This window comes from Chrysochloris asiatica, unplaced genomic scaffold, assembly GCF_000296735.1.
Source record: "Chrysochloris asiatica unplaced genomic scaffold, ChrAsi1.0 scaffold00004, whole genome shotgun sequence".
Lineage (NCBI taxonomy): Eukaryota > Metazoa > Chordata > Mammalia > Afrosoricida > Chrysochloridae > Chrysochloris > Chrysochloris asiatica.
Genome location: NW_006408522.1, coordinates 31,089,911 through 31,112,447, shown reverse-complemented (window position 1 = coordinate 31,112,447; position 22,537 = coordinate 31,089,911). Strand labels below are relative to the sequence as shown.

At 36.1% G+C, this 22,537-nt stretch overlaps 1 protein-coding gene across 2 annotated transcripts in view; it reads left to right on the top strand.

Annotated features, from left to right (window-relative positions):
• CTDSPL2 (CTD (carboxy-terminal domain, RNA polymerase II, polypeptide A) small phosphatase like 2) overlaps positions 1-22,537 on the top strand; it is a 100,297-nt gene that overhangs the window by 66,547 nt on the left and 11,213 nt on the right. For both annotated transcript variants that reach the window (XM_006831701.1, XM_006831702.1), the window contains exons 5-8: positions 5,202-5,417; positions 8,734-8,812; positions 9,101-9,212; positions 13,122-13,208. In XM_006831701.1, the coding sequence (XP_006831764.1) occupies positions 5,202-5,417; positions 8,734-8,812; positions 9,101-9,212; positions 13,122-13,208 (494 nt within the window). The remainder of the gene's footprint in view (positions 1-5,201; positions 5,418-8,733; positions 8,813-9,100; positions 9,213-13,121; positions 13,209-22,537) is intronic.

Sequence of the window (22,537 nt, the reverse complement as noted above, 5' to 3'; positions counted from 1 at the left end):
AGTTAAAGACCTGTATTCCTTTAGTAGAAATAAAATTGGAAAACAAAAGCAAAAGCCCTATTTAGCCCAGTATTTCCTAGAAATATTTGGCCACAGAAGTATTTTCTATTTGCAAATAGAGAATTGCAACAACCAGCCCTCACATGGCACACATTCTGCTCAGCTGGATTCAACAATTCATTGCAGTGACCACACAGAACACTGACAACACACTCAACAGTTACTGACGTTTATTAGGGAGGTTATCAGGTTACAAGTCAGAACCAGAACAGGGCACAGTTCTTTCAGTTCCTCAGCCATTCCACCTGGCATGCTTCCCTCTGTACTGGTTAACCAAGATGTTAACCAAGAAAGCTCTTTTGTGGCTGCTGATAAATGTTCACAGGACACATCACTCACTCTACCATAAGCCTCAGCCTACAGGCACTCAATCTGGCTCCATAGGTCAGCAAACCTAGCTCTCCCAATTAAGTGCTTAAAGGTACCCAGCTCTGCAACCAAGCCTACCACCAAAAGTTACTCAACTTTATATGCTCTGTGGCCTGGTAAGCCCACCCACTGCTCTGGTTCTTGATTTTACTGCAGCTGCTCCACTGCCACTCCTCCAGTGTCATAGCTTTATGTTCCTGAGTTGAGGAGATTCAATGCACATGGATTTCAGGGTCTAAATACTCATGATTATTCATCTTTGATTGTAGTGAAATCCCTCTCCTTCTTTTGAGATAGCTCAATTTATACCCATGTTAGAGTTAAAAGTTTTCACAATTAACCCTGTTAACAGTCACTCAACAACTGAATCGTTAGCATCCTCCCCCACTTTTTCTTATCCAGACCAATCAGAAAAACGTCATGTGGTAGAATTTTGCAAAGACTGTGTCTAGAAGAGACATTAAATAATTCAGTACACTCTAGCAACTCTGGAAATGCTGATGTAGTAGAAAGAGAATGGGCTTTGAAGTTAAACTTGTTTTTAAATTCTAGCTGTGTCACTCATTAGCATGTTACCTTGGACCAGTTCTTTAAATTCTTATACTTCCTAATCCATGAAATGGGATAATTATATTTACATGTTAACAGTATTGTAAAATTTTTAGTTTATCTACCAGATATTTATTGAATACCTCTTAGTGTTTCAGCTATTGTGGTAAGCACAGGAAATACTGATTGAAACATTCGCTCTACCCTCAAAGAGGGAGGGCTCACATGTAAATTAGTAAGTCCAATAAATGTGCATAGGTACCATGATAGAGATATGGGATGGTGGGAGTGGTCATTTCTTTTGTGTGGTAGCTCACAAAAGACTTTATAGAAAAGCTAAATCTTGAAAGATGAGTAGATGTTTACAAGATAGGAAAGAGCATTCCGAGATAAGGAACATCATAAACAAAGACTGTAGCAGGAAGCAAAAACTAATGTGCTTCCATTAGTTTGTTACTGACTTGAGGAAGGCATTGCAAGGAATAAGGTAAAATTAAAAAGAACCATTTTGTAGAACAAGGTGATAAGATGTTTGAACTTTACCTCTAGGCAGTGGGGGACAAATGAAAAAATTTAACTTTTTTTTAATAAAGCTCTGACAGTGTGTATGTGTTGTTAGTGCCATCAGTCAGTTTCAATTCACAGTGACCCTGCATAAGGTTTCCAAGAAGCAACTGGTGGGTTTGAGCTGCGACCTTGTGGTTACCAGTACTGTGCTTATCCCAAAGCACCACACCAGGACTCTCACTTTGACAGTTGTTGTTAAGTGCCGTCAAGTCAATTCCAACCCATAGGACCCTGTATAGGGTTTCCAAGGAGCAACTGGTGACCTTGAACCACCGACCTTACTGTTCAGATAACTTTGCAGTCTGACGCATTAGCCCACAGTGCCACACCAGGGCTCCCACTTTGACAGTATGTGGTCTAAATTCTAAAGTGAAGAGGTTGGAAGCAGAAAGAGGTTGGAAGCAGTACATAGACTTGCAGTAGTCCAAGATGAGACTTGCTAAGAACTTAATTGTGGCATTAGTGAAGAGAAGACAGGTTAGAGGATGCAGAAAGAACAAATTTGGAATATAGATTGATGTGAAAGAGAAGAGAAATTAGTTTGGCATAAGTAGAACATTCGAGAAGGTTACGGAAGTTTCTGAGATATGAAAACTGACTTGAATTTGAGCCATGCTGACTTTGAGATTCCATAATATAACCACACAAAGTCTGGTAATAATTTGCCAATAATAGTGCTCAAAAGAATTCTAGGTTTAAGCAAATAACTGTGGTATCATCAGCTTATGATATTAGTTGAAACCAGTGGAGTAAATTAATTCAGCAGACCAAGACCAGAATCAAGTAAAAGGATCCAACAAATGAGATAAGAGTAAACCAGGAGAGACTTTGTGTAATAGAAGCCAAAGAAGAGTGAATATAAACAGCCAGGGTCAAACATTTATAAAGATAAAGAAATGAGTACTGAAAAGACAACACTGAACCTGGCATTTAGAAGGTCTTTGGTTTCTTTTGCCTGGACAGTTTCAAAGGAGTGTTTATAATTGTGGTTGTTATTCTTGTGTTAGAAGAGTAAAACAGTTGTTATGAGGAAATTGAACATGAAAAAAGGAAACTTAACGAGGCCGGAAGAGTTGGAAAATGGAAAAAAATAAGAGTAACTAGTGGAGATAGTTTCTTGAGACTACTGACAGGGTTAGGATCAAAAGGATTTTGTAAGGGATTCAAATTGAAATAGGGAAAAGGGACATCTTCCAACATCAGGGAAGAATCTGGGAAGGTACATGCAAAAATAGATGTTTAGAAAGGAAGGAGTTGATCTTTGATGTTTGATAGTCTGTTTGTTTGTTTTTTAAAGGAGATAGTATCAATTGCTTAGAATGTCCTAGTGGGCATGAAGAGAATGTTGAAAGTATAAAATGGTTGCTGTGGAGAGTAAGAAAAAGGAGCTGATACACCCAAAATGAGGGCCTAGTTAAGGCTTGGAAGACTTTGATTTGTAATAGGAACAGTCTTTTTCTTCAGTAGCCTAGGACTAAGGCCCAAGAAACAAATTGATTAGGATGATTCAAAAGGGATTTCTTTCTTGCTTTAAAAAAAATAATAGGTTTAAGATGAACATTTGCACAGCAAGTTAGGTTCCCATTTAACAATATCTATCCAAATTATTCAGTTTTGTTTACGTTTTTCACAGGGTGTCGTCATTCTTATTAGTTTCATTCTGGTTGTACCATTTCCAGTACTTTGAATGTTGCTTTCTCCTTGTCTTTGTGTTAGAGTAAGTTTTGACCACTTGGTCTCATAGATGATTTTTTTAGAGGAGCTCATTACTCTTGGGTGATATTCTTCATGAACCATTCTATTATTTACCTAATAGTTCAAAAGAGATTTCTATGACAGGTAACAGTGGAAGGACAAGGGTGGGGAAACACTGCTGGTTTGAGAGTAGTTTAGGTAGTAGCGCCATGAAGTCTTAACTAGATGAAGATAGCTGAAAAGAAACCATTGAGCAATGTGTTTGAAATATAAGAACTGGCCTTTATTAAGATTAAAGGTGGTATGTGATGAGAGTATGAGGCAGATGACTGGAAAGTTAAGAGGTTGAAGTGAAGAATTAAGTGCTGTCAAGTCGGTTCGGACTCATAGCAACCAGTGCTTTATCCTGCAGCACCACACCAGAACTCCAGTAAGGGATTAGTATATTGGAATTTTAGGTTTTAGAGGTGAACAGTTTCTTAGTGTTCGTGCCCTGGGTATGACCATGGTAATAGCTACTTAAGAGATATGGATGAAGATACTTAGAGCTGAAGAGGGAGGGCATGAACTTTAAGGATTAGTTCTTGGGTAAGTCATTAACACCACCTGTGGCAACGAGACAGGCATGAAGTAGAGTAGTAAACTGGGAAGCTAGATGTAACACTCCACTATGATTGAGAAGAGGATGCTGTCAACAGAGGCCAGCTGTGAGGTTAAGTGAAGAATTATATAGCCAGGTGACATCAGTCTCAAAGGAACAGTCGTTTTGCAAAATAGTGAAAAACCTGTGATCTAGGAGCAGCAATGGGGATAAATGAAGTTTGTACATAGTACATATGATAAAAGTACTGGACTATAAACCACAAAGTCCTATGTTTGAGACCACCAGCTGCTCCACAAGAGAAAGATAAGGCTTTCTACTTCCATGAAGATCTGAAGTCTCAGAAACCCTTTACAGGATTGCTGTGAGTCAGAACTGACTCTATGGCACTTAAGAATATGAGTGTGGGAGAATGAAGAGTCTTGAGGGGGGAAAGTTTTTTTCAGAAAAGTGGTTAAATTTAAAGCAATGAGGGGAGAAAGGAATATCCTGTAAGGAAGTTGGGCATATTGGGGGTTGGTTTTCATATTTTTTGGTGTTTAAAATGACATTTGGAGGATTCTAGAAAGAGTTAGTATCACTCCATGTTGTTGTTAAGTATCATCAAGTCGATTCCAACTCATTGTGAACCCTGTACATAGTTTCCGAGGAGCAGCTGGTGGGTTTGAACTGACGACCTTGTGGTTCACAGTCCTGTGCTGATCCTACAGCACCACACCAGGAGTCTTCATAGTGAAATAAACATCAGGCAACAGGAACAGTCAGGTGGTAACTGAGTATAAATGAGGAAATAAACATTGATATTTGTTATTGGACCACCAGGGGCTCCTTGCCTCGCACATAATTGGCACTTAATAAATAGAGATGTTTAATGAGCTCCGATGGTACAGTGAACAATCAATTGCTAGCCAGAAAGTTGACACATCAAACCTACCCTGTGATTCTTTTGGAGAAAGACCTGGCTGTCTGCTCCCATAAAGATTACAGCCTAAAAAACCTATTGGGGCAAGTCTAAGATGTCGCATGGGGTTCTTGTGAATCAAAATGAACTCAACGCTGCATAATAACAACAGATATTCTAATTTAATGAAACATTAGTTTAATGGAAAAAAGCTCTAAATTGTATTTTGTTATATAAGTAATATTGGGTGTTTCTAAAGTAATTTGGAAGCTTTTAAGAAACGGGATTCTAGCCTACTTGTTTGAAATGTCCAGCAAGTATCATGTAACAGTGAGCTGAAGTTAGCACAGATGTATGAATTACCAATGTGATAAATAAATTATAAAGTAATGCAGCATGATTTTTGTATTGCATTTGTTTTAAAATGATGATTGTCAGTATACTGAATCATGATTTCAGGAACATCAGGATCAGATTCCCCAGGACAGGCTGTGGAAGCTGAAGAGATAGTAAAACAACTTGATATGGAACAAGTGGATGAGATCACTACCAGTACTACTACATCAACTAATGGAGCAGCTTACTCAAATCAAGCAGTTCAAGTGAGGTCATCAATAAATAATGGCTTAGAAGAAGCAGAAGAAACAGTTAGTCGTGATATCCCACCCCTTACAGGTGAAGAAAATTTCTTGTCTTATGCATCTTTATTGTTTTAATAAAAGTATATTTTTGAATTTATTATAATTGTATAAGTCTTAATCCCTTAGGTCTGGTATTCTTACCCCTTCATATTTCTATATTTCATCTATAGTTGAGATCTGCTACAAAGGGGTTCTTAATCCTGGATCACTTCCTATATCACACTTGCAGTCTAATTCTGAATCCTTCCAAAAGCCTACCAAAATTGCTGGGGTCTGGTTGTCATGGAAATGCAGAAAGATAGGAGATCAGGAATTTCTTGCTTCTAAGGATTATGCTAGATTGACATAAAAAGCTAAAGATGAAATTGTGTTCCATGGATTTTAGAACAAACTTAAAAGAAGAATTAAAACTGAGGATGGCCATCTTCTCCCTCTGGGACAGAGATTTTCTCATTTTTAAAATTTTTTTATTTCTTGTTTTACCAATTACTTGAGATAATCCAGTTAATTGTATATTAATTAATTAAGAAATATGGTTTGGTATAAAGAAGCAGAATAATGTATTTCTGTCAAATATAGAAAAGGGAAAATTTTAAATCATTGAAATAGAAGACGATTCAAGAAAAAGATGGCTTATTAATTATGAAACTTCTTTACAGTGCAACACAGTGATACCAATATGAAAAATAAAACAGCAATATTCTAAGTCAAGTAGAAGATTGATAACTATAGTGTTAAGCCTAAAGTATAAAAATAATATTGAACCTAACAGACAAATCAACAAGGATTATGAATGGACGGTTCATTCTTGCATGGGAAAGATTTATGAATTAACCTACCATTGACCTACATTTTATGGTGATTGCTTTGTCTAGTGTTACAAGGCTAAGGAATGGTAAAGTATTGACTAAAAAGTCCAGGGCTCTTGGCTTTTCCTGTCTGATGTTTGTACTATAGTTTTGTGCTGCTACGTAAGTGCTGCCACCACCCCCACGCCCCCACCCCCTTTTTATTTTTTGGACAACCGTGAAAATGGAGAATGGACTTCTGTAACTTGTAGTGGCTTCTAGAGAGGAAAAGTAAGATTTACTTAAGTTGTTTTATTTATTCTTCTAACATTTAATAAGCATGTATTATTTGTGTATGTGCTATTGATAAACTGGAATGCTGTGCTCCTTGACCTTGAAGAATTCACTTAAAGAGCCAGGTATACAGAAAAATTACTGTATGGTGTGGTGAGAGCTGTAAAAAAGAAATGAGCAAAATGATGTGGCCGTTACTCTGACTGGGAATATCATCTAATGGAGATAACATTTATGGTGTTCTTGAAAGATGCCTATGAGTGACAAATAATTTTTTTAAAAACTTTTGAAAATGTTGCCAAAGAGAACAAGAAAGGCTGGTGAGCATGTAATTTGTATGTAAGATGGGAAACTAGAGAAGTGTTCTGTTTTAGTGCTAAATCTGTTTGTCATTGTGTCTATTCCAACACATAGGACAGAGTAGAGCTACTCCCTAAGATTTTTCTAGGCTGTAATTTTAACAGGAACAGATTGCCAGGTCTTTTTTCCAGTGGAGTGGCAGATGGGATCACACACCAGCCTTTCAGTTAGCAGTCGAGTGCTTAACCTTTGTACCACCAAGACTCCTACATTGATTGGAATAATACAAAACAGCCAGAACTTTAGCCTTAGACAGCCCTTGCATTAAAACACTTGAACCATTTACTTAGCTATGTGACTTTGGAAAGCATATTTAAATTCTCTTAACACTCAGTTTGGAATTTTGAGTTTCAAGTTTCTTAGTCTAAAGTGATCATAGCACCAATTGGTACTATTTCCCCTCAATTAATGACCATAATTAGTGTTTTTAAGAAAACCAGTTGCCATTGAGTCAATTCCTACTCATGGAAACCCCATCAGAGTAGAACTGCTCTGTAAAGTTTTCAGTGGGTGATTTTTCAGAAGTAGATCATGAGACCAGCCTTCTAAGAAGCCTCTGAGTAGATTCAAACCACCAAACTATTGGTTAGCTGCTAAGTGCCTTAACTTTTTTGAACCACCCAGGGACTCCTAGTATATACCCAGGGACTACGTGTATAGTAAAACCAAGCCTACTGCCATCAAGTTGATTCCAACTCATAATGACCCTCTAGGGTTTCTGAGACTAAATCTTTACGGGAGCAGAAGCACAGAGCAGCTGGTGGGTTTTAAACCTTGTGGTTAGCAGCTTAACGCCTGACTCACAGCACCACAGCTCCTTACATGTATAGTTAATAAAATTACATGCAATTATGTTTTTGTTGTGTAAGTAATAACAAGGGTTGTAAAAGTTACATTGAGATTACATATGAAAATACTTAACTATTGATATTCGATAAATGTACCTCTTTTCTTCCTTTGCTTTTTCTGAGATTTGTAAGAATTTAAAATAGTAGCGTGACTATAATATATATTTTTCATTATCATCTGATGTCATTCATTGAGCTTATATGAATTTAACCCTATGCATAAGAGTAGCAAAAAAAGCTGTTTTTCCAGAAAGACTTTGATCTATCAGCATTCCATTTCTATAGAAAAATTATATCAATTTTTTATTGGAATCCATCTTAAAACTTTTATCTCTGCAAAGCTGTTTAGTTTGCAGGGTTTTTTTTATGCTCCGCTCCATTTACAATACCTGCCTTATAAAACTCCAAATATGGGTCCTAAAGCCCTAGCAATTTATACATTTTTAGCTCAAACACAATGGACTATTGGCATGGAATATAGAATTGCTTCTTGATTATTTTTAGTGGCTTGTAAATCAGAGGTGAAATAATGAACCTTATAAAGCAATGATATCCATATCAAGGAGCATTTCCTAATTTCTTAAAGTCGTAGAGTCTTGGGATTTCTGAGAAAACGTACATACAAACTTTTTTTTTTCCCCACAAGTCATTTTGAGATTCATAGATATCTTCTAGACTTCCTGCGGATCCCAGGTTAAAATAGACCTATGGGTCTATTGTCAGCATACATTTGCTGACAGCCTGTACATCCAAGGTACTTTGTGAGGATTAGTGCTATGAAAGCTGCACATGAAAACTTAGTCATAAGGAGTACATTTTCTGTTAGCTGAAAGGAATTTCTAGCTTGTCATTTTTTCTTTTGTGATAATTTTTTTCCTTTGGATCTGGAAATTGAGCTATATGCTATATTTGCTTCTAAACACTGTTGGCAAATTGTTTTTATTAAACCTAATTTACACTAGTTGGGGTTCAGGAATATTTTATATAGAAGCAATACAATTAAATACTTTGTGGAAACATTGGAGTTAAACTAACATTTTGTTTTTCACTTTACTATTAGCACCAGTAACTCCAGATAGTGGCTATTCGTCGGCTCATGCAGAGGCCACCTATGAAGAAGACTGGGAAGTATTTGACCCGTGAGTTTGTTATTTCATTTGCTTTGTTTTTCTTAAAGCAGAAAGAGTACGTTTGTAGAAGAGAAGGCGATTAGTGTGTTACAAAGAACATGTGACCTTTTACTAAGTTATTAGTTATTAAGATACTAATTTGTACAGTTCCACTTTCATTTACATGTTTTAGATATTTGATTTTACTGAGTTAAACATACATTCTTTAACTGAAGTTTGAAAGATAGGGTGAATTTAATATGTTTCATATTTATGAAAAGTATACATGTTAAAATTTTCTTAAATTTTTATTTATAGGTATTATTTCATTAAACATGTTCCACCACTAACAGAAGAACAACTAAATAGGAAACCTGCTCTTCCATTGAAAACAAGAAGCACACCAGAATTCTCCCTAGTTTTAGACCTGGTAAGTATATTGTCTGTAGAAGAAAATCCCTACCCAAACCAAATCCATTGCCATCAAGTCGATTCTGACTTATAGTAACACTGCATAGACTGCCCTATAGGGTTTCCAAGCCTATAACCTATAATTTGAATCAGACTGCCACATCATTTTCTCACAGCATGGCTGGTGGTTTTGAACCACCAACCTTCTGTTTAGCAGCCAAGTGCTTAACCACTGCACCACCAGGGCTCCTTGTAGAGGAGAATGTTGTTGTTGTTGTTGTTATGTGTCGTGGAGTTGGTTCCGACTCATAGCGACCCCTGTACAGGGTTTCCAAGGCTATAAATCTGTACGGGAGCAGAAAGCCTTATCTTTCTCCTGCAGAACAGCTGGTAGTTTCGAACTGCTGACCTTACGGTTCGTAGCCTGATTCATAACCACTACGTTACCAGAGTTCTTTGTAGAGGAGAATGTTATTGTTGTTAAGTACTGTAGAGTCGGTTCCGACTCATAGCAACCCTGTACAGGGTTTCCAAGGCTATAAATCTGTACGGGAGCAGAACGCCTCATCTTTCTCCTGCGGAACCGCTGTTAGTTTCAAACTGCTGACCTTGCGGTTCGCAACCCAATTAGTAACCACTACGCTACCAGAGCTCCTTGTAGAGGAGAATAAAGGGATTGAATTCCTATTTTAAGTAACGGTTCAAAATACCTAATGGAAAGCAATGTATGAATATCCATCTAGTATGAATTTACTATAGATATGTCCTACGTGGGAGTCCTGGTGTGGCACTATGTGCCAGACTAAAAAGTCGTTTGAACTGCAAGGTTGGCAGTTCAAACTCACTAGCTGCTCCTTGGAAACCCTATATAGGGTCACTATGGGTCGGAATTGACTCAACAGCACTTAACAACAACAACAACATATCCTGGGTGGTCTGAAATTTTTATTTAACCATACTCTAATGGAAGAATCCTTTGTTTGGTTGATTAATAAATTGGGCTTATCTTTTTGTAGTTAGATTAGTTCTTTATACCTGAGACCTTTGTGGTTTGGTTTGGTTTGTTTTTCCATCTCCCATGAAATCCTAATTTGAAATCATATCTAGATTTCAGATTTCTTCTTCTTTGTACATGTTTCCATGAAGGACCACATATAACGTGGAGCTCAATGAATTATCTTTATGCAAGACCATATTCCTCCTATTCTCACTTTTGCCTATTAGATAATAATAGTATCTAATAGCAATGCACTTCTTTATTAATAAGACTCTCAAAAGCATGACCTTGTAATGCTTACTAATAGAACCTTTTTTAATTTCTCTTAGTATGACTTAAACTTTTATTTTAGATATCCCAAACCCATTTCCTAAACCAAATCCACTGTGATTGGGTCTATTTTGACTCATAGCGACCATATAGGAAAATAGAACAACACCTTAGAGTTTCTAAGGTTACAAATCTTTACAGGAGCAGACTGCCTCACCTTTATCCTGTGGAGTGGCTGGTGGGTTAAAACTGCTGACCTTATGGATAATAGCTCAATAGATAACCCACTTCACCATTAGGGTTCCACATACCCAGAAGAACTTTGAAAACTGAAAATCTCATATCTTTTGTTCACATTGAATATATGATTACATATACTACCTGCCTACAGTTTCTTTATATTAGCAAAAATGAATGTATCCATTATATAATATTAGGATACATTTCATTATTTAGCATTTGGTGCTATTAACCATATAATGGGAGATGTGCTTTGGTTTATAGATGTTTCACCTTGAGGTAAAGCATATTCTTTTAGATTTTTAATTAGTGTGTATAGTAGTTGTGTTTTGTGAGTTTAACATCTTAACCTTTGTTTGCTCAAAGAGGTATAAGATAGGTATTCAGAAGTCCTTATTATCTTTAAGATATTTCATTAGAGGATAAATGGAAAGCAAAAAATATTTGGAGTCTGATTGATCTGACTGTGAGTAGTTCAGATTTGATATGCAAGTTAGTGGATAAATCAGGAACGGTTTTGCTAACTTTTGATGTTAAGAGTTGATATGGTCATCATAGCAAATTTGATTAGAGTTTAATTTGCTCTCATATTCCTTTAGAGTCTGAAGTGAAATAAATAGAGAAGAAAAAATAAGAATTGACTGGATATAAATGAGTAATTTTATAAAAGTAGATGAAGAATTATTATAATTTTAGATGTAAAATAGCAGGATTAGTTATGATTTAAGGTGGAACTGTAGGATAAGCGCTGGATGGATAACTGCAAGGTTAGCAGTTCAAACCCGCCAACCATTCCTCAGAAACATTGTCCTGGGTTGCTGTGAGTTAGAACCAACTCAACGGCACATAACAACAAGGAAAAATAATGCTTTTTCTTAAGATTGTGTAGTCTGATACGCTGTTAATAGAAATGAGGCATATCTAGCATATTTTTGCTCTTTGCCTCCCCAGAGTTTAACTATAGGTTTAAAAAAAATTCCAGCTAATAAGATATGGATTCAAAAGGTAGAGACACATTTATTTCATTTTAATTGAAATTAAAACACATTTTTAAAACTTGTGGATAGTTATTAGCAACTTTATTTTTTAAATAAATGCTGTTATCACTTAATACTGTGTGGCACTATAGGATCAACACTGGACTTCGAACCACAAAGTTGACAGTTCAAACCCACCAGTTGCTCCTCTGAAACCCTATACTGGCAAAATGGACTTGCTGGCACGTAACAATCACTTAATACAAATAGAAATCCTGTTTTTAACCTTTAAGGGTTTTGAAAAATGTAAGCATTGACATATGTCTTAGATTTTGGTGATCCTTCTTACCCTCATAATGTGAATCCTGGTGTGGCACTGTGGGTTAATGTGCTGGACTGCAAAGTCAGTTTGAACTGCAAAGTTGGTGGTTCAAGCTCACCAGTCGCTCCTTGGACCCTCTAGAAGAGGGTCGCTATGGGTTGGAACTGACTTGACAACACCCTCATAATGAGAAAACAAAAGTTTGATAAATCAAAGCTAAGTCTTTATTAACTACTAATTTAGTTGAGCAATGGTCTGTGAAATGTATTCATGAATTACTAAAACATCTATTACTTAAATAAAATTTTTTGTAAAAGATTTGAGTGTAAAGAGTTATATGATTCACGCACACGCACATAATATATATGTGTGTATGTGGATTCCTGGTTTGGCACTGTAGGATGAATACCAGTCGTTCCTCCAGAGTTGGAACTGACTTGAGAGCACTTAACATGTGTATATATATTTTAACAACTAGGTTCTTAACTTGCATTTGCTCATTGTAAAAATCAGTAATAGCATTTGATTTTCTTAAAGTTGGAAATGCAGAATTTAACCCCCACCCCAAAAAAGCGATCCACTGCCATGAGTCAGTTTCTACTTGAAGTGCCTCTGTGTAGGGTTTCCAAGGTTATAAATCTTTACAGAAGCAGAAAGCCTCATCTTTCTCCTGCTGAGCTGGTGGGTTTGAACTGCTCACTTTGTAGTTAGCAGTCCAGTACTCATCCTACAAGCACCATCAGGGCTTTTTCAAAACTCATCAGTGGTTCTGAAATTTTGAGCACACACCAGAGTCACCTGAAAAGCTTAATAAAACATTTATTGCTGAGCTCTAACTCCCCATCTTTGATTTCTCCCACCTCCCTTGAGTTTCTGAATCATTAGGAATGGAACTGAAAATTTTACTAGTTCCCCAGATGATGCTGGTCCACTAGAATCAGTGGCTTAGAAAATTCTGTCCCAAATTGTTATGCCACATGTATTGTGGATTACAAATATTAAATTCCACATATGAATGGGTATTTTAATAAATGTTTTTGGTGATGTATCCATACAGTTATCACTTGAATTCAAATTTCTTTGAGTATCTTGGTTCCTTCAATATGTGCTTTTTATTTTAAGGATGAAACACTAGTGCACTGTAGTCTAAATGAACTAGAAGATGCAGCACTTACTTTTCCAGTCCTTTTCCAAGATGTCATTTATCAGGTAATTAAAATAATTTTTTCACTTGATTTTCGGCCTTTTAGATAACATTCTAAACAAGAAATCTTTTGTAATTTTTTGTTTTGTTTTGTTTTGTGAATGCCACCTAATGGATATCCATCAGTATTTTACTAACTGATAAAAAAAAAAAAAAATAGCACCATGCTAAATGATTATGTGAAACTACATTTGTTTTGTTATAAAAAATACTAACTTTCTATTCAGTTACCTTTGCTAGTTTTATAATCTATTTGCCAGCAGGTGGAGGCAGGAGCACTGACATCATAGATTCCCAAGAGGAACTTGCCAGGCTAATACCTGGTGTGTTGTTTTACTTTTTTCCAAACCAAAATTAATATAAAGAAAATTCATTTCTTGTTGGTCATTTTATTTTTTATATGATAGTATGGTGTGGAGATTGTAGTTTGATAGTACTCTATTTGAATCTAGAATTCCAAAGCACCCTTCTGGCTATTGCTTGAAAAGATTTGGGTATAGGCATTCCTCGTTAGGTGCTAAGGGACAGGTAGCAGTACAAAATACAGTTTTGTAAGTGTTTGTCTATGGATTGTGTGTTTTGGTGATAGTTTTTATTTTATGTTTGAGTTGAACATAAAGTGAATACACTTTGAAAGCTACAAAGTGTCTTTCTGTGGTAGTAGTAATTTTATTTAATTAGAATTAGCTACAAACATACTAGTTTTTGAAGATTTGTAGAAAGGTCAAAAAGTTTGTCAAGGGGAACAAGGATTACTAAATAAAGCCATAGAGTATTTACATGTGGTTTATTACAGTGTTTGTAGTTGTTTATGTACTCTTTAATATAGGCCGTTGTAATGTGGTTATAATTTTCTTGGCAGATGAAAGTTATTATCTCTTAGGAATCATAAAATTTCATAGTTTATTGAAGTTTGTAGTTCAAGGCCTGCTTTATTTTGTCTTGTAAAGTCGTTGTAGTTAAGTGCTGTCATGTCAGTTCCAACCCATAGTGACCCTATTTAAGGTTTCCAAGGAGCAGCTGGTGAGTTTGAATTGCTGACCTAGTGTAAGTATAGTCCAGTACTTACACTACAGTGACACGTTAAGAGGATTTATTTGAGCAGCTATTATCTGTTCTTGTTTAACCGTTTGGTGGTGGTTGTATGCCTTCGAGTTGGTTCCCACTCATAGTGGCCCCTGGATAGGGTTTCCGAGGCTGTAAATCTTTACAGGAGCAGAAAGCCTCATTTCTTCCACAATGACTGGTAGATTCTAACTGCAGACCCAGCTCATAATCCATTAGGCTACTAAGGGCTCCTTCTAATTTAATTTAGATAAATACTTACCGGTATGGTAATGCCTGAATACTATATTCACTTCCCTTTTATGTAAACTGGTTTTAGTCCTGATATCTAACTGAAGGACAAGTAAAATATATGTAAAAATAGGAATTTTGAGGGGTTTGTATTCCTTCACAGCTGGATATTACTTCGTACATCCTTTTCTTAGTAAAACATTCTCTCCATTGGAAAACTACAAAGCTGCCAAATAGGTTGTTCTTATTTAGTGTATTTCAAGAAAAGGAGTCTTGTGGCAAATATAAATAGAATAATATCTTAGTTCTCTCTTTTTAATATAACTTTGTATTTTCTTTAAAATGACACCCAAAAACAATGGCTTTAGGGCTCTGGTTTTGGAAAGGAAGCTGTTGATTTTAAAATGTAGGCACATGTTGATTTTCAGATGACTTCTTAACCTTCAAGATTGAAATTTGTTTCTTATAAATGGCTGTTGATCTGCTTCTGTAATTGCAATAGGAAAATAAAAAATTTAGAAAGGAGATAATCTGAATCTTTCCTTTGGTAAGCATTTCTTTTTAGTATGACCATTGAATTTTTTCTTATTCCTCTGCCATTTCTATTTTAACTCTATAAAATTCTTGTTATCTGGGTAGTTATCTTATTTTGAACAAAAGGCTTCTTAGTGGTGCATATGATTAATACTTATAAAAACCATATTTGTACTGCATCTCTGGAATTTAAAGGACTTTTTTTCTTAAATTATGCTCTCTGAAACTGAAAAACAAATGACTTAGCGTGAATCAGGAGCAATAAAACAGGAAGTTTGAATTTTACAAGCTATACAGATGATTATATTTTAATACTGTGATTTAGATACTACATCAGTGTTTGGTGTCCCTATAGTAAAATTTTTAGGCTGTCCATAGTCAATATTGGGTATATTTCTTTGGATTTCGGATTTTGGCATAGCCCGTTCTATCTGCCTTTTTAAAAGTAGCTTTGAAGAAATCTTTGGGTTAAGAATTCCCCCAATTTTTCAGACCAGCAAGCTCCCTTTAAACAGGGAATGATGTCTTTTAAACTTTCAGTGGTGTTGTCTCCATCTACTGGCAAAGAAGAAATATACACAAGGGTCTGAGATGATCTAAGAGATTTTGGAGAAACAACATTAGGTAAGATGTAACTTAAATATTTAACCACTTCAAAATAATGTGGCCCACTTGAAAGTAGAAATCTGTAAAATACTGTATATACTCTTGAATATGTCAGAAACTATAAAAATAAATGGCAATATTAGGATAGGATCAAGGATTCCTTCATCTGAATCAAAACCAGATAAGTGATCTCTTGGAACTTACTTTACTATTGTTCCTTTATATGGTAAATTTGACATGTCATTTCTCTTTAATTTAAAAAAAATTTAAAGTACATTTTCCCATTTAGTTTAATAATTATCTCTACCAGGGGCGATATAAACATTTTAGGCATTGTGGGCCATATGGTCTCTGTTACAATTACTTTAACTCCGCCACTGTAGCATTGAAGCAACCATAGGCAGTATGTAAGTGCATAAGCATGACTATGTCCCAATAAAACTTTATTTAACAAAAAGAAACGCTGGGCTGGAGTTGGTTCCCAAGCCAGTTTGCTGATCTCTGGCTTAACAGTTACAAAGAATATATATAGTAAGTTTACTTATGTAAATTCTAAGTAATCAAATATTCAACAAAATTCTTATTAACATAAAGAGAAAATTAGGTCCACAGGAATCTGATAGTGGCTTTCTTAGATTTTTTAGCTTAAAGTTTGAGGGAAATATGAGGTGACCATTGCATTTAAAAATTGCCTAACTTCATGATATACTTTTATTATTATTATTATTATTAAAAAGTCAGAAGATAATTTTGTTACTTTAAATCCTCGAGTTTATAAAGGATAGATTATTCAAGTCTAAATTTAGTTCTTTGAGTTTATTTGAATTCCATATCTCTAGGGAATAAGACACTTAAGTTTCTATTAAGAGATCCATCTGAAATTCAAATTTGATACATTTACTTCTACGTTAAATGGAATAGGCAGATTATAGTTTGTGTATGTGAAGAAACAGTCATTTGAAAGAAGAAGTGACTGTAAAGTGAGGGTATGGTACTCGAAGAGATAGATAGGTTTACGTATGAGTGGGTCTTTCTTTTCTTAAACTGTTTTCTTTTCTCCATATTGTTTTATAATCAGTGGGAAAATGTATATATTCATTGAATTATAAAATGCATTTGATATCTGGAAAAACAAGTGCATGATCAACTCCAAAGCACATGTTTATTCTTTATATTTAACTTATATTGAGACATTGTCAGGAAATCCATCTCGTGGTGTTACTCAGTTAAGAGGTCTCCACTGTATTTAGTTTCTGTTCCTGCAGATGCACCAATTCAAGACTCTAGGTCATCTCACTCCCTCTTCCATCCAGAAGATGACTTCTATCCACAAGCAGGACTGAATCAAAAGATTTTTCACTTAGCTCTTGAGCTGAATCACCTCCTCAATGACCTTCCTCTCTCTCCATCAAGAACTGGAGCTCAGTTTTTGAAGATGTAATAAAACTACTCAGCCCAAAAGTGGCTGATTGAAGACAAAAAGAAGATGCCTCATATGTCTCACCACAGTGCAGCCAAACGTAACTGTGTTGTCCAACTCCTCATTCTGTAAAGTATGGCAGGGGCATCTGATTTTTGACTCTGTTCACCAATAAGACTTTAGCCAGTCAGTGGCTTTCTGAAGATCAGTAAAATCAACAAACTTTGGGTCAGCTGTCCAGAAATCAGATTGTGGTAAGCACTCAAGGAGAGATAGGATCCAGTAGGGAGCTACTTGCTAAATGGTGCTTTTATTAGTAGAGGTTGCTTTGTGGGAGAAGTCGGGGTCGGGGAGAAGGTGGGTGGGGAACCACGGTTAGCAAAGCTTAGCCTCTTCACATTTTATTATGGCGGTTGGTGGTTATGTGCTGTGGGGTCGGTTCCAACTCATAGAGACCCCTGCACAGGGTTTCCAAGGCTGTAAATCTTTATGGGAGCAGAAAGCCTCATCTTTCTCCCACAGAACAGCTGGTAGTTTCGAACTGCTGACCTTAAAGTTAGCAGCCCAATTCGTTACCACTACGCTACCAGAGCTCCTTCCATTTTATTATATAGTTTGTTTATTTCCTCTTTGGAATTCTTACAGCTTAGGGTGATTTTCATAAGCATCTCAAGTATTTTATGTTACACAACAAGAGAAGTGATGGGTCATGGCTTCTATCTCTTCTGTATGAACTTTTCTAGGGAAGTCAGCATTATTTTGTGCTTTTTGAAGAAAAAAGCAATCACTTGGATGAAGAGTTTTGTAATAAATACGTAATCGTTTTTCCTTAAGTTCTTTGATTGTTGCTAACCTAGAGTCATTTTATTGTTGACTCTCATAAAGCATAATTTTGTTTTACAAAAAAGTATGTATGTTTGTGCCATAAATTTGGGATTCAAGTATTGAGGAAAGACGTAATAGTTTAGTTGGTAAAGAATGATATTTTGTAGTAAGGTAGCTTTCCTTGTCTTATAGTAGGTTTAGTCATAGGTGTACTAATTGTCTTTTTATAATTATTCATCATTAACTTTTCGGTTAAAAAAAAAAAAGAAGGTATTAATGGAACCTATAGTAGCATAGTGGTTACAAATTGGGCTGCGAACCTTAAGGTCAGCGGTTCGAAACTACCAGCAGCTCCGCGGGAGAAAGATGAGGCTTTCTACTCCCATAAAGATTTACACCCTCGGAAACCCTGTACAGGGTCGCTATGGGTCGGAACTGACTCGGTGGCATTTAACAACAACAACATAGTTACCTACTTCTCAAAGGTAGATCATTCATGGGCAATTCTTGGTTTAAAATGTCTCTTAAAATTAAGAGTCCTACATAAAGCATATAAACACTACATGGAAAGTTCCTTTCTTCTTCTTCTTCTTCGTTTTTTTTTTCTTCATGTGATTTGGGTGAAATCTTAGAGTAAATTGTCTTCCATTTAACAACTCATACACATTGTGTTTTATGACACTGATTGCAGTCCCTACCTGAAAAGTTCTTGTAACATCTGAAAATGTTCTAAAATTTGAATTGAAGTCTTCATTCATTTTTGAACATTAGAATTTGTTTTTAAGGATACTATATTGATCATTTAGGAGTCCTGGTGTGGCGCTGTGGGCTAATGTGTCAGACTGCACAGTCAAGGTCACCAACCAGTTGCTCCTTTGAAACCCTATACAGGGTCGCTATGGGTCGGAATCGACTCAACAGTACTTAGCAACAATAATTGGTCATTTACTAAATTTTTTATTTATGGAAATTATATTTCATTATTATCTATTAATGTGTTACCTACATGAATGCATTGACTCAAAATGTATCTCACTTGGACTCTAAATTTTTTTCAAATGTATATATAATACAGGGTAAACTTTTGCAGATGTTTTTAGTTTTGCTTTTTTTTTTTAATTCTTACTAGTTTTGATGTTTTCGTATTTATCTGTCACCAGATTTTTGTTGTTGTTGTTGTTTTTATTGTGAATTCAGTAATAATTTAGTTTACATGGAGGAACATAAGTTTTACATTCATCATTTCATTGCAATGATTACAGTCTCCTCTGTGCATCATCATTCAACAGTATTTTATTCCCTCTTTTTTTGGGGGGTGGGGGCAGGGGGATGTACACAAAAATACTCAGGAATAGATAATCATTTAAACAACCAAAGGACACATTCTGCTAGACTGCCTCCTGGCCACCAGCACCTGGCTGCCAACACACAGTCTTTCTCTTTCCATGAGTCTAGAGTCCTCAGTTGCTCTCTCTCTCCCTCTCCATGACTTCATCTATGTCTCCATCTCTGATGTTGCTACTTCTCTGGATAGGGTCCCACATTTCGCTCATACTCTTCTCCTTTGATGATTCTAGGGTTCCGTTCCTAAATTGTAAGATTAGCTATTCCCCTCTTTTTTGTTACAAAACTTCTATCTTTACAATTGTGACAGTCACAATCATGATAACAATTGCTCACTATTGAATCTCAGACTCTTATCCCCACTCCTTTCACCAGACACTTCTAGACAAGATGAAAACTATTTAATCAGAACTCTGTCTTCCCCTGCACACTCTGAAACTAAACTCCCTCTATCAAATCAATCCTGGATACAGAGAGGATAGGATAGATCTTAGATGTGAAGACTCCTTCTCTCTCAGTTGGTATTTTGAGCTATTACATCCAAAAGTATAGGTCAAGTTCATCAAACTGTAGCGATTTATTTACACTTGTTTCCTTTTTTTTCTCTGTTTTTTTTTTTTTTTTTCTCTCTCTCTCTTTCTCTACTTAAGTTCTGATCATCAAGCCATCAAAGCTGGGTCGAATGGGATACGATCAACAAGTTTGGGTGTTCTTTTGTGTCTCTCCTCACTTCACATCAGCTGGGAGCTTTACTCTCAGCTCCAGCCCTCTGTGGCTATGTCCTTGGCCATGGGCTCAGGAGTCCACAGGTCTCACCACACTTCAAACCAAACAACCCCTCATCTTCTCTCTCTCATCTAGCCATTCTACCTTTTAATGGAACTTTGTGAAGCAAAGGATGACTGTAAACTGACTCAATGGTTATGAGGCATCCACGGGACCTATTTAAGCAACCTTCTTTCCTTGGAGAAGGTTTTGGGTTTTGTCTCTTTGGTATGGTATTGATTGATACTAAAAAAATGTTAACTAATTCAGATATTAAGCCATCAACTGATGTGTTGTTGTTATGTGCCGTGCAGTTGGTTTCGACTCATAGCAACCCTACAATAGAGTTCCCAAGAAGCAGCTGATGGGTTTGAACTAGTGGCCTTGTGGTTCGCAGTCCAGTGCTGATCCTACAGGCCACACCAGATATATAGATTATAATCTTAGGGCTTTCTCTTGACCCATTTCTACCCTGAAGAATCATAACTCATTCCAGCAATTCTCCATATTATTGAATACTTTTAAATAATGAGGTAAATAATAATAATAATCCTAACAGTTTGGGCACATTCAGTGTCCCAGGCACTATTTTTGTAGGTGCTTTACATTTATTAACTTGTTTAACCATCACAACAACCCTATCAAGTGTAGGTACTATTGCTATCCCTATTTTGTAGTTGAGGAAACAGATGTACAGGAGGGTTAAATAACATGGCAGAACTACTGATAGTAACATTTTTCAGTTAATTGTAGCATCTGATTTTTCATTCTCAAATATTGTTAATCTGTTATTCTTACTGTTGCTGCTCATTAAATAAAAAATAGCACTCATCAATCATCTTTTTGTTAAAGGAAGTGAAAGGATCCTTCTGAATTTACCTATAATGTAACTATGAATTCAATAGGTATTATAGGAAAAGTGTTAAATATTTTTCCTTTTAAAAAAAAACTCACATATTAGAAATGTTTTTCTTAGCCATTTGTTAAGTTGAAACTGCTTGCTCTTTCGTGGTGTTATTTGCATCTTTGTTTTTTTCTCCTATCATGTTGTTAGAATTATATATGCTACAGCCGCAGAAACAGGGTTGCTATGAACTGACTCCACGGCACTTAACAACAAAGTTTATGGTTCAGAAAACTAATAGAAATTACTCAGTGTTTAACTTGAAATTATATAACTAGGAAGTTAGACATACTTTACCATGCAACATTTGAATAAATTTTATAGCAGATTGCTATTTAATGACTAGTTTTATTAAATCTAATTCTGTTAAACATTTCTGGCCTGTTTTAAAAACCAGAACATCAAGCCTGTTGCCATCAAATTGACTCTGACTCAGCAACCCAGTAGGACAGAGCAGAACTGCCCCCACAGGCTTTCTAATTCTAAGACTGCAAATTATAACAGAAGTAGGTTGGCACATTTTTCTCCTATGGGACCACTGGTGAATTTGAACTGCTGACATTCAGTTGACAGCCAGTCATTTATGGACTGTACCACTAGTGTTCCTTATTAGAACTGTCTATATACAATTATAGGAAATTGTCTTTGTCTTATCAAAGAAAGTGCAGGCTGGCTGTCAGACATTGTTCATATCAAGTAATGTTATTTATTAATGGGTTGTTATAGGAGTCCTCGGGAGTCCTGGTGTGGTGCTGTGGGTTAATGCGCCAGACTGCAAAGCCATTTGAACTGCAAGGTTAGCGGTTCAAGCTCACCAGCTGCTCCTTGGAAACCCTATACAGGGTCACTATGGGTCGGAATCGACTCCACAGCACTTAACAACAACAACATAGGAGTCCTCATGTGGCCCTGTAGGATAAGCACTTGACCACAAAGTAGGTGTGAACCTCAGTGTCGCGTTTCAAATCCACCAGCTGCTCCTCAGAAACCTTATGCAAGGTTGATATGAGTCAGAACTAACTTGATGGCACTAACAACAACAATAAAACTTTGTTAAAAATTCATCGCTTTTCTTTGTACAATTTAAACTGTGGTCAAATCAGTCCACAACACAATACATAAGTTTACTTCTATTATCACTATTTAGCAAATATTATTCTAATAGTTTTTATTGTAAAGCATTTACATAATGAACATATTCATAAATCCCATTCTTTGAGCAGTAATCAGTCTTATTTGTTGTTGGTAAATGCCATGGAGTTGGTTCCGACTCATAGCGACCCTGTACAGGGTTTCCAAGGCTGTAAATCTTTACGGGAGCAGAACGCCTCATCTTTCTCCCACGGAACCACTGGTAGTTTAGAACTGCTGACCTTGTGGTTCACAGCCCGATTTGTAACCACTACGCTACCAGAGCGTCAATCTTAAATATTTTTTTGTTTCTTATAACAATATTTAGGTGTTACTTTTTTTTTTTTTTTAAGGTTTTTATTGTGGATTGAGTGAAAGTTTTCACGGCACATCATCGGTTTCACATTCAAACATTCATATACCTTGTTTCATTACATTGATCATAATCCCTTCCACATACCATCAGTTAACAGAGTTTCTCTCTAGCCTCTTTAGCTTTTTTTTTTTTT